A 12,523-nucleotide genomic window follows, 5' to 3' on the forward strand; every position below is an offset into this window, starting at 1 on the left:
GGATTATCGCCGGGAAGGGTTTAAGGCACCCCGTTCCCTGACCTTGGCAAGTTAGCATCGCTCCTCGTTAGGACCGTACATTTCCCTCGCGTCCCCTTCAGTTTCCTCGCGTTTCTTGCCCCCCGTTTTCCACATCTGCGAATCGTTGGCGCACTGGGCCTTGAAAATTTGTTTTTTGTTTTTTTTTTTTGTTGTTGTTGTTTGTCACGAGAACGTGGTGGCGGGCAGTTGGCTTGGAGATTTCGGTGCGTACGGACGTGTGTGAGGTCAGCCAGGGAAGTGGTCAGCAAGCGAGCTAAGGCACGTGTCTGACGCGTAGGGCGCGACGACGGCGGCCCCGAAGATGCGTGGCCCAGGTTCGCCCGTATCCGCAACCCCCCATCAGCCCTGACGCTCCCTGCGACCGGACCGTGCCACTACGCATCTAAGCCATCGTTTCTTTTACTCTTTCCTTTGTCCTGTCGTTCTTTCTCGTCCTGTTCTTTTGTACATTGCTTTAATCGTGTAACATTGTTCGATAGTTCTCGCCCTTATGTTTACCTCTTCTTGTTTATAGTTGATTGTGTTCTCATTGTGTTTATTCGTGTATTGACGCTATTTTGTTGGGCTTGTTTTGTAACCTTTTATCGTCGTTGTTTACCGAAGTAAAGAGGGGTCTCTAAAGAAACTTGCCTATGCCTCCTCATGCCTCCGGTCAACGGCTAATCAGGCGTGGCCCCTATCGCCGGTCAGCAGTCGATCCTCATCTTTTGCACGCGGGGTGGAGAAGTTTGTCGCTCCTCCCCCTCCAAACTTACGGAGAGTCCAGTGGTGGGCAGGTTGGCCCGGTTAATTATAATTTCGGCGCCAACCGAACATCAAGCCGCCCACAATAGTGTGACAAACACTTAGCACTGGCAGTCTTGACATAGATAAAAAAAACTTACCCGGCGGGCCACAACACTCTGCCTGGAGGCCACCCCTACCCACACCATGGAGGCGTTGAAGTGGGGGCTCCCAGCCATCTAATTCACCATCCTCCCTAGTAATCAAATCTCGATCAATCATCCTGGAGGCAGGCAGCGATCGTGTGCGGTTCTGCTTGTTTGGAGATACAAGGAGACGATCTGCTAGTTTGTTCTGTTTTGCACTGATTAATGCAAACCTTCAGTAAAGAAACGTGACTCAACCATGACTAGTTACTGTGCCCAGGCTGATCTTATAGGTCGCCAAGAGCTCCTCCGTTTCGCCTTTTTGGCTGCAACCAACCCTGATGGCCTTAACGGATGCACCTTCGCATTCTACCCTCCCATTCTACCCTTGGGGCATAGTAGCCACCCCTCAGTCAGGGGCACTCTCAGCTGTGTGCCCCTAGCACAGGGTGTCACTTGTTCTGCTCTGCGGGTGGGGAAGTACAAGAAGCTTCACTCCGTATCAATGCTGTTTTCCTGCCTTTTGTCACATACGTGCATATATTGTGGTCAAAATTTTACACGGCACGTGTTCTTGGAAAAAAGTTTACTGTAGCTCTGCCTCGTGACTCAGTCACATGGTATTGTTACCAGCAGGTAGAGCTCCCTTTATACCTTGACATATTTCAAGCGTCTGGATTCCGTTACTGCGCCGAAATAAATTTTTTTCCCCGCACACTTGCGTCCCATAAACGGTTCATCGTGGTAGTATGTTTGCGTTGAAGATACAGCACTTTCCCGGGCTTCTGATGCAGCTGAGCACGGCCTCCACTGTCTGAGGATATCTGCCGCATCAGTCTCCTTCGTACTCTTATAAATGAGCTGTGTTTGCACTTTGCATTTGTGCAACATGGGGACTCCACCATTCGTTTAAAAAAATGAAGATTGTGCAGCCTATGTGCAAGCCAGTAACAACGATCAAGACTGGCCTAGCTCACAAGGATATGGAGGAGGCCGAGTCTGATTGGAAGAAAATATGATAGAAGTGGGTGACATAAATGAATAATTTGGAGGAGACTGAATCAAGTGCCACACATTGAGTATATGCTCAGTGAACATTGTATGGCCTCCTCTTCAAATGTACGGCATAAAGCTTAGAATTGGCGACCTGTCTGGTACTTCTGCATGCCAATAATGACTAACCTACTCACACTTTACATCGTTTTCCAGTATTGTTTCCCTACCTAAAACTAAAAGCTGAAAAGTGCTTCTAAGTCGGATGTTATTTTGCTCCAAATGCTGCAAAAATTGCTCCCAGTTGCATTTTACCGGTAGTATCACTGTACAGGGCAAAAAGGATTAGGAAAAACGTGCAGACTAACAACTGGCTTATTTCAGAAAGGTAGACGTGGCCACTTGAAACGAATAGTCATCTTGAAGGGTGGTGTACAGAAGCTGCATGCAGTATCTGCACTAATCATGCCATGCTGAGGGCCACCAGTGCACGCACTAGATGCCGTGTGTTAGGCTTTCCTTTTTCTTGTGCCGATCGTATCCCATGTGCTGTTGTTTCTTTTCGCTTACGCATCGGCCCGTCTATCGGACATATACTTGGCTACTGTCTTCTTTTGAGGGCTTTGTTCCCTTGGGTTTTGTGGATGCTGTTAACTGAGGTTGTTCTTTCCGGTAGTGAGAAGCTGTTGGGCTGAGCTCCTTGGAAGCGCCTTGCTGACATCGTCCTGGCTCAGTTCCCTCCTCTGGCCAGGCATGGCCTTTGGGCTGGTGCACGCTTTCCCATCGTGCTGTCAAGAAAACTGGCTGGGCTTCATTCTGGAATCCTGCATGAATCGATGCTGTTGCTACTCCTTAACACGTCCAGTAAGATGCTGCCTTTTGGACACTTCTTTTTGACCAAGTATTGTGAACCGGGTACGGGTCTTCAGTGGGCAGAACACCACAGTGGCTTTGCAGGTACAGTTCCTTTTGCAGTCCATTTCTGTGCACTGAAGAATGGTGTTAGCTTGCTCCTCATCCACTTCTTGGCCAACTCCGTTAGGGCCTGACTACAGGCTCTTTGCCTCTTTTGTCCTCCTGAAAATTCTTTCACGTGGCTTTGGTTCCGTAGTCTTCCTTTGTTATGACAGTGAATTCCCCTGTCTTGTCAGCTAATGAAAGTCTGCAATTGTTTTTTGTTAGCCACTTTGTGGTGTGCTTCGAGTTATGCGGTTGTTGTTTTTTTTAGCACTGTATGAACAGCCTCGACACCGTCCTTTATTTGCTTTGCTACTTCTTGTGAGGGCAGTCATTTCAAATGAGGATTTTTTTTCTAGTTGCCATCAACAAAATGGCCTCAGTCATGAAGCCTGTGCCCATATTTGGCACCTTTCAGAGAGGAATGTGCCGCTGCAGAGGGTGGCTGGGCTTTCAGGGAACTCCCAGAAGGGAAAAGTGCTTTCCACTAGCTTTGGTCAAGTTTCGGCCGACTTAAGAACGCCATTTTTCATTGGTGCACAAAACTACATCACCTAAAGTTTAGTGCAGTATTTTAATGATTGTTGTATTCCTCTCATTCTTATGCTGTACCGAAGTTTCATTGCTGAAATGGAGACCCACGGTGGCTCTGCATTTCAGTTTTCTGCCCAGGTACCCACCTTGTGAAGCAGATTTCTTCACTACTACCACACTGCAGGTCAAACCATTCTTCGTTTTTCAAATGTGCGAATTTTAAATTTCTTGTATGGAATTTTTTTTCTCACTCTAGCCAGGTCAACGGACATTGCATCGGAAAAATTGAAAGCCAAAATTAAAGACTGTGTTGACCTGTAGGACACCAGCCTTCTGACATATTTTCTTAAAGGAGTATAGACACCTAATTTTATTGGAATGTTCTATTCTTTGCAGTGATTTGTAAGATATTATATACATGGGTCATCATGTGGTATTCACCTACAACCACTGAATAAGTTATCAAATTTTTCTCTCGTGCTGTTTCAGTTTCAACAGCTCTATGACGTCAAAGTTTCGTGTAGTTCTCATGAGATGTGGAAAAATTGCAATATGCAATCGATTATTAATTTGTTATAATTCTGGCTCTTGATGCGGGCTGGCTTTAGCGTTGTAGTAAATGAAAACGACGAAGATGCAATTATATCGCAGTTTCTTCATGCACGACCTGTGCGCAGATGAGATGTCACTGCCATTGGTCAACTGAAACAGCACGAGAGATAAGTCCGATTGTAAATCATAGACAGGTGCCACGTTGTAATCCATGCATTCTCATCATGCCTTACGCACAAAAATCAGGTGCCCATACTCCTTTAACTCTGCAGCTTTTTCATAAGGTTCAGAGGAAAAATATATATTTGAAAACAATTTTCTGGGATGGAAAACAGCGAAAACCACACAGAGGAGGACTCGGGAAGGCGAGACGAGTGCTCCCTGTGCTGCGTCTATGCAACCTGAAATCTCTCATTAGGAATGGTCTCTTCGACCCGTCTGGTTTGTGCACTGGCTGTCTTGATTCCAGCCACCACTGTCGCCCGTTGCGCAGCCCTCTGTGGAGATACCACATGCGCTTTCGAGAAGCTTGCAGGCAAAGCAACCCCTCCAGTGCACCTCACTCATTGAAACCCATTGGGGCCACGAGGGTAACTGCATTGTCAAAGTTCTAACAGCTGATGTGGGCATTGCTTACGGTGGGCTGCATGCCTCTCAGTAATTAAGGAGCCTACCAGTGATGGTTAAAAAGTTAACTGTTGAGCATTAGTTAACCAGCCTGCCAGTCAGCACGTCTTAGCTGAACTGTGATGTGCTACACCGCTGACAATGCTATGCCGAAAAAAGTGCTAACTCAAAGAGCCTTTTTTTTTTTTCAATTGTAAAAATTGTCTTGGGTAAAACACCTTCACAACGATAAACCTGAGTTTTTAGTTAGGCTCTGTGTCTCATCTTGCTATTTTGTGCCCTCCGAGTGGTCTTCCATCCTAGGTAAACGACCAACTAGCTCGAAATGTGTTCATTTCTGGAGCAAAATTTTGCCAGAGTAGTCATAAAATTATTTCTATATGCTAAAAAAATTTGATGTAAATACATCAACACACAAAAAAATTGCGAAAGCCGCAACCCCCCGTAAAAAAGGCAGCATTCGAAGTGCTGGTGTGATTTTGCTGAAACTTCTTTTGTGCAATTACTTGGCTTTTAATGCACATCTCTGTCAAATTTTCCAGCTTTTTGTTCATTTGGGCAAAAGTTATCAAAGTGATAGTGTAGGAAATGCCTGCAGCAGTGGGCTGTGCAGTTCCACTCTGTAGTCGGTCTCAGTGGATCCACTGTTGTTCCTGCCCCAGTTTGGGAGCTGTGTGCAAGGCTAGGCCAGAATGGGGTCTGCCTCCTTTCATAACCTGCTGACCTTTTGCTCAGGGTTCTTTTTCCTAGTCTGCTCTTGGCAAACATGTGAATTAGAAAGAGCGAAGAACGACTCTACCAACAAGGGCCGGGATGCTCAGTGCGTGCTCTGGAAAGAGGCGTTCCCGGCTCATTTCCACAGACCTGGCTATTCCACTAGAGCATAGATTCTTTAAATCGAAAGGTGTAAAAATGAGAAAACCTGCTCTGTTTTCAGCCCATGCTCCCTTCAGCCCTGTCAAACGCTCATCCACCAGCTGCCCACTTTTTCCTTTGTTGCATGGCAAGGAAGGACCAACTCCCCTGTGTGGGAGGAGTGGCACTGTCACCTTTTGTGGAAGGGGTGCCGCTCTTGTTGCCTCCAACCACTCTGCTGTGCCCAGCAGATGGTCTCCACGCTCTCCTGTGCTTCATTCACTACAAAGATCCTCAAGCTTTGCAAAGCTTACTAGAGAGCGAACTGGTGTCACTTCAGCACAAGCTGTACATTTCTTCGAAAACTGTGCGCTATACTCTACTGTGGTTCACACCCTCCCATGAGTCTTCTCGTGTACTGCCCAGTCCCATCTGCCTGGGTTGGTTGCTTTGTTCGTTATGAGATAGTGTAAGCGTAGACACCATAAAAATGGCCGTGAAGAAAGGACAGATGCAGCCACTCCATGACAGAAGTGGGAGGAGGACAGCCAGAGTTTTTATGTCTGTGTGCACATGGCTGGTGGTTTCATTTAAAGTCGCCACAGATCACTGGGTGGCAGCATAGAGATTTCTTTGCTGTCTATATGTGGAAACAAAACATAGTGCCTGCAGCGTTGGTGGTCCATAATAATAGAGCAGGACCAAAGGAGGAATGCCACGAGCGCTATTACTGTCAACTGTTCATTTCTTGCCACAGGAACCACAGCATGAAATGGGAAAGAAAGAGCGATCAAGTCAGCTGATACAAGCCTTTCACTGGTTGCCATTGATTTAGAAAAGCGAGCTCTTCTGCTGATAGTGCCAGTGACTTGCTGCGTGAAATGATCAGAGCCTCAATAATCTCTCTAACATGCTCGTCATTGTGGCGGTTTGGCTCCTTCCAAACAGGGGCATGCACAGCTTTGGACGGCCCCGTTCCTTAGAATGGATCTTGCAGTGGCAGCCGAGGTGGCCCAATTTGCTCTCATTAACATCTCCCTGTCTGTCCAGTATACTCATGGCCACAAGACAACGGTACACGGTAGACGACACCCTCTTCACAGTAGACAAATCCTTCCTGATGGTTAATTACACATCTTTTTTTCTCTTGGTTACGGTTAGGCCTGCATAGTCTTGCCAAGCAAATTCAGGACAGTCAAATTTTCCTTAGACGTGTTCTTTTCTTCTAAAACACACAAAGAACAGTGCCCGCTGCGTGCAATAATCTGAGAGAGAGAGACATGGCAAAAATGTTTAGCTAGGTTCTTGCAAAGGAACTTAGTGTTGCTCGAAATTGATGACCCCTACTCTGTAAAAACTTGTGCATGGCTTGTCGACTATCTGTGCCAGCATAAAAATGCAAATGTATTGGCTTTTTCAATAGACATCAAAGACTCCTTGCCACAGCATCAATTGCTGTTGTGTGTTGGACAGGCTAGTCTAGACGCACTTGGAGCTGTTTCCTTGCAGAACAGTTCTGTAGTGTGAGTGGGTGTTTAGCACTGCTGGATGATGGCTACCTGGGACAAGGGTGTGCGCCTCTTCTCAGTGACCTCTTTCTTGCAAAGCATGATGGGATCCTAGAGAAAGTGGCTCCAAAGTTGTGAAAATTTTTAGATTTGTGGACGATTTTTTTTTAACATCATTGACAGCTCTAAGGGAGATTTTTATGCGGACGCTGCGAATGTGCTTGACACCTTTAACCCCATTAATTCTGATGCGTGAGCTTCCTGACAAGAATCTGTCAAGTTTTAGATCTCAGACTAACCGTATCTGTTGGGGTTATGAACCTGGTGCAAAAAAAAGGCCTACTACCAGCGGTATCAGTGTATTCGAAGCTGGTAAAGAGAGGCATTATCAAGTACTGCCTGATAAAGGCACTACAAAGCTCATGCAAGCACATGATGCAAGAATGCTTGGTGAAGATTAGACGGCTCTCCGATTCTGGGTATCCTGGGCCACTATTGGTTTCTGTGGCTGAAGTCCTGTTCCAAAAATTTAAAAAAGCATGACGGTAGCAATGAACAGGATCGCAAGAAAGTAGCTGTCATCCCTTATATTCATGAGACCTCTCACAACCTGAAGAGAATAGGAAAACGAGCAGGTGTTGAAGTTATATTTTCAGCGCCCATAAAACTGTTTATGCTTTGCAAAAAGACAAATCCGTGCGGTAACCAAGAGAAAAATTTGTCTGCTGTGAAGAAGGTGTCGTGTCTTGTGGCCATGAGTGTACTGGACAGACAGGGATGAGAGCTAATTGGGCCACCTCAGCCGCCACTGCAAGATCCATTCTAAGGAACGGGGCCGTCCAAAGCTGTGCATGCCCCTGTTTGGAAGGAGCCAAACCGCCACAATGACGAGCATGTTAGAGAGACTATTGAGGCTCTGATCATTTCACGCAGCAAGTCACTGGCACTATCAGCAGAAGAGCTCGCTTTTCTAAATCAATGGCAACCAGTGAAAGGCTTGTATCAGCTGACTTGATCGCTCTTTCTTTCCCATTTCATGCTGTGGTTCCTGTGGCAAGAAATGAACAGTTGACAGTAATAGCGCTGTTACGCACTGCTCTATTATTATAGTGCCTGCATTCATCATCGCCCACAACTGCTGGGATTTTGGCGGCAGCAAGCTCTGTAGGGTCTGCACAAAACCACTCTGAGCATCGAGCGGTGGGCTTAGTTTTGGAAATGTTTGGAAAATGCACACCACGCCCGAATTTCAGTTTTCTTCAGCCAAAAAATAAACTTTTGTGAGTGCATTTTTTGATCACACAAACTTGAGGTGATGTTTTTCATTTCTCACCACCTCGCAGGGAGTCTGAGGACACGGTGCTGCTGATGCTGAAGGAACTGTATGCCCTGCAGGGCATTGCCCCGCAGCTGCCCACCAGGACGCAGGAGAACGGTGCTGCACCCCCCTTGCAGGGGTTTGTGCCGCCACCACTCAGTGACTCTGATGGAGGTCCTCCACAGGGAGTGTAAAGATAGAAGCCGGTGTTATCCAAGGACTGTCTGCTCCTGTATAGTGCTGCCAGCTATTGCCAATGCTATGTCAAGTGGCATTTGTGAATGGTACAGCGTAGGGGGCCTGCATGCAAGGTTATTCTTATGGCTTGTACATATATGTGGTGTTTGCAATGGCATTTTCAACATAGCACTGTGAAAAGTTTTTAAATAGGGTGTGTTGCTGTAAGCAAGGCTGCAGTCAATCAATAAACTGCACATGTGTTTATTTGCCACTTCACTATTCTAACAAGGTAAACAAGGCACTTTAAAGGTCGCCATGTAAATGGAAGAGCACGCTGCACTTGTTCTTGTCTGAATGACCATCTTGAGTCGCCTGGGTCTGCAAGCATAAGAGGTGGATGCATTTACAATTCAATGGTGTGCACTGTTGGTATTAGTGCAATGCATAAAACAATACTTTTGTTAGACCTGCCTACTTGTGTCAAGTTTGTTGAAAGAAAAAAAACTATCCGTGGAGGCCTGGTGACACAGTACCATACTGCCGGGTCACGTTTTGGCGGTTACGCTTAACTACGAAGTAGAGCTCAACGAAATTTGCATGTGTTTGTACAATTAGACGAGAAGACACTGAGCTAATATGCATCATTTCTGGTGCGCCGTTTGAAAATAAATATCTACTGGAGAAAAAAGCTGCTTGGCACATAACGCTTTCATTAAAATGCTGTATTTGAAACTCGTACCGTGTGGTCACACCCTGGACGCGTTGCCGCGTGCCCAGTAGGCGTCCACGAGCACCACGGTGCTGTTGCTCAGCGTCGGGCCCACCATGGGGTACATCTGGGACATGTAGGTGCACAGCCAGCTGCGAGAGGAGCGCGCCGCTTTACGACGCCAGTCACATGACTGGGGCCGGCGACTGGACTTACAAGAGGTAGCAGCATATTGACGTGGTGACTATCATGGCCTGGATAAGGCTGCGAAGAAAAACGATATTATGGGCGTCATACGGACATAAACCGCCGAGCCGAGCCTGCAACTCACCTGCGATGCGAGCCTTTCCGGACGAACCATGGCACGACAGCGCCAACGACCACCCAGAAGACGCTTACAATGGAGACGGCGGCTACGTCTGCTCCCATCCTTGAGCCTTGTGGTGAGAGCTGCTCCTCTGTCTCCACCGCCCGTGCGCCCAGTTTGCGGCGCCCGTGCCCGCCGGAGAGCCGGCCGGAAACTGACCTGTGACCGGGTGGCGTCCTTCCGAACCACTGATCTCCACTAGGGGAGCTGGATGCCGCATCGGACGCCCGAAAGTGAAGCCACCGGAAGTAAGCGGCCTTGTCCCGGAAGTCAGCCTTTGGCAGTGCATGAAATCGGACCTCAGCACGGTTTTTCAGTTCCAGTTTTGTTTTCCCACTTAGCATTTCGTTTTTTCGCCCTTCTCGTCTTTTTCCATGACAATGCCCACCATTTGCGCCGCCAACCGAGCGAGGAGACCAGCGAAGTCTTCGGGAAGGACGTTTCAAAAATAAGGGCCCATTGCATTTCAATGGGGCGACACTAGCAGACGACAGGACGTCGCTACACACAGCAAGTATGGAGCCTCGTCTACTCGGCTCGGTGTCGTCTCGTTTGCCTAGCTTCGCCAACTCTGCTCTTTACTGCGATGCTTGTTCCCACGCTCAAGCCCAAGTTATGCTATCAATGGGGGATAAATATAAGAAAGAATAGGTTGAAACATTCCCCAGGCAGCTTACTTTGCAGCGACCATTTTACCGAATTATATTTAGACCGAAGCGGAGCGAGGGCTAGGTTACTATCTTGTGAGGTGTCGACGGTGTTCGGTTGGTTCATATTAGCGCCTCCAAAAGGTATGGTACTGCTTTTTCGACGGAGCGTGTCATGTACTGTTTCGTGTTGTTGCAAGTTAAGCCTGAATGGTCTTTAATTCGTGGTGCTTGGTGCAGTTGACTTCTAACAGCGCTTCTCACGCGCACTGCACCATTCGCCTTTCTTGTCAGTCGTTCCTCTCGCGCTGTGCCTTTTCTTTACTGCACGAAAATTCGGTTTTAAGGTCATCGTCATTCCACTACTTCTCCTTTACGCTCGGAATACAAGAACCAGGCAAGAACATAGTGTTTAATGCACGTACCCCTTTGCCGAGGCAGGGTGAGACCTGTATGCCTGTTTTCTTCGCTTTCGCAGAAATTACAGGGTTCTGCACACAATGCTCACATTTCTCGCGTTCAGCTTGCTTGTTCCTTTCATAAAACAGCAGACATCACACGAAAACAACGCAAAAAACTGAGAACGAACGGGCGAAAGACACGACTTTTTCCATTGAAATACACAGCAGACACCCGACTTCCGGGACAAGCGGTCCAACTTCCGGTGGCTTCACTCGCGCTCGTCTCGGAAAGCGGGAATGCGGCATCCAGCCACCTAGTGGAGATCAGTGTTCCCATGGAGGAAAAAAAACTGAGGAGGGAGCGTCCGGCGACAACCTTGAAGCCTAGTCTTAACAAGTAAAGACATAGCAAAAAAAAGAGAGTGTGTCCCCCCGTGATCGCAGCACGTGATAGCGTGCGGTAAAGTCTAGCCCCGCTGCGCGCGCGCATGCGCCGGTTGGCGCGGCAGACTAACTGTAGATCAACTTCCTTGCTTTAGACGCTCGCGCCGCCGATCGCGCATACGCGCGCACTAAAACATACCGGAATCAAAACATAAAGGACCGGCTCGGAGAGCGAAAAACTGAGGGAGAAAACGACTTCAAAACACTCGGCTTGCGAACGCTGGCCGCGTGACGTCATGCTCCCTCCTTAGTTTTTTTCCTCCATGAGTGTTCCGAACACCCGAAAGTGCAGCAGCGGAAGTTCTGGTTACGTCACTCTAAACAAAAATAGTAAGAAAACAAAACGCACTACGCGCTTATGTTTCTTAGAGTATGTAGTGTAGTGTATAAACTAAAACGCTTCGCTATTAAAATATTTTTCTTCATGAACGCTTACTCCGAGCAATGCACTATACCGTGTTCTGCAACTTTATCGGCACAGGTTTGAAAAATTCTCCCGCCGCAACCGTTGGCTCGTTTGTGGTGAAACCGCGCACAAAGCTTCCTTATTGTTGTCCGTTTTAAGGCATAGTAAGTATAAAAGTGGAACTTGCTAGGTTTGGTCACGCGAGATGCGAAACAAGAAGCACCCGTGTTGAGATCGAGCCGCCGTCATCGAATTTCTGCCGAAAGATACTTGTGGCGCCATCTGGCATCGCTGAAGGAAAGCGCCGCGACGGAAGCGCCGAGGCGAGCGCTGCAACGAGCGCGGCGGCTTGCTTTGAATGCGTCGTTCGGGCCATGTCGTCTGCTTAAGCGCGTGAAATATTTTTCGGCCAACGCATTTTGAAAACTATCGTAAACAAATTAAATGACTTGACGGTGATTTACCAATAAAAGATATGTTCTCCATTGTCTCGTCGTATTTCTGCCGTCTGCTTTCGCGGCGCTTTCCTTCAGCGATGCCAGATGACGCCACAAGTATCTTTCGGCAGAAATTCGATGACGGCGGCTCGATCTCAACACGGGTGCTTCTTGTTTCGCATCTCGCGTGACCAAACCTAGTAAGTAACACTTTTATACTTACTATGCCTTACAACGGACAACAATAAGGAAGCTTTGTGCGCGGTTTCACCACAAACGAGCCAACGGTTGTGGCGGGAGAATTTTTCAAACCTGTGCCGATAAAGTTGCAGAACACGGTATAAATCGCCTGCGTGCGTAGCGCCATCTCTACGCCAGCCGCCGGCGCTCCTTGGCTGGGCGCGCTTGTCGAAACCCGGCGCGCACGTCCGGAGTACCCGAAGGCTCGAGATTTCTTCGGCCGAGTATCGCGGCCACAAAACCGGCGTCAACGGTGAGCACAGCTAGTTTTCTTATAGAGGTGGTACAAAATGTAAGTGAGATCTTAAATTTTTCTTTTGCTTCTCTCGGGCAGGTTGCTGTGCCGTGAAAGCGATGTCACCTTGCTGACTCGAACAAGGTGGTGAGCTGACGCAACACTAAGTGCAAGTTGAGGCCAAGAAGATGAACAAAAGCAC

At 47.8% G+C, this 12,523-nt stretch overlaps 2 protein-coding genes across 4 annotated transcripts in view; one reads left to right on the forward strand and one right to left on the reverse strand.

Moving 5' to 3' along the window:
- The window catches only part of PAPLA1 (Phosphatidic Acid Phospholipase A1), a 106,363-nt gene extending 97,464 nt beyond the window's left edge, over positions 1–8,899 (forward strand). For all 3 annotated transcript variants that reach the window (XM_089578090.1, XM_089578087.1, XM_089578089.1), the window contains one exon: positions 8,281–8,899. In XM_089578090.1, the coding sequence (XP_089434216.1) occupies positions 8,281–8,449 (169 nt within the window). In that variant the 3' untranslated portion in view covers positions 8,450–8,899. The remainder of the gene's footprint in view (positions 1–8,280) is intronic.
- Positions 8,681–9,715, reverse strand: LOC149349139 (V-type proton ATPase subunit e 1-like). The gene is made up of 4 exons (XM_089578103.1): positions 9,476–9,715; positions 9,361–9,408; positions 9,175–9,296; positions 8,681–8,813 (listed from the first exon to the last, which is right to left on the reverse strand). The coding sequence occupies exons 1-3, from the start codon at positions 9,571–9,573 to the stop codon at positions 9,182–9,184; spliced, it is 261 nt and encodes an 86-aa protein (XP_089434229.1). The 5' UTR covers positions 9,574–9,715; the 3' UTR covers positions 8,681–8,813; positions 9,175–9,181.
- Positions 9,716–12,523: the final 2,808 nt, after the last annotated feature.

Source organism: Amblyomma mixtum, chromosome 3 (genome assembly GCF_055824585.1).
Source record: "Amblyomma mixtum isolate Tamu chromosome 3, ASM5582458v1, whole genome shotgun sequence".
Lineage (NCBI taxonomy): Eukaryota > Metazoa > Arthropoda > Arachnida > Ixodida > Ixodidae > Amblyomma > Amblyomma mixtum.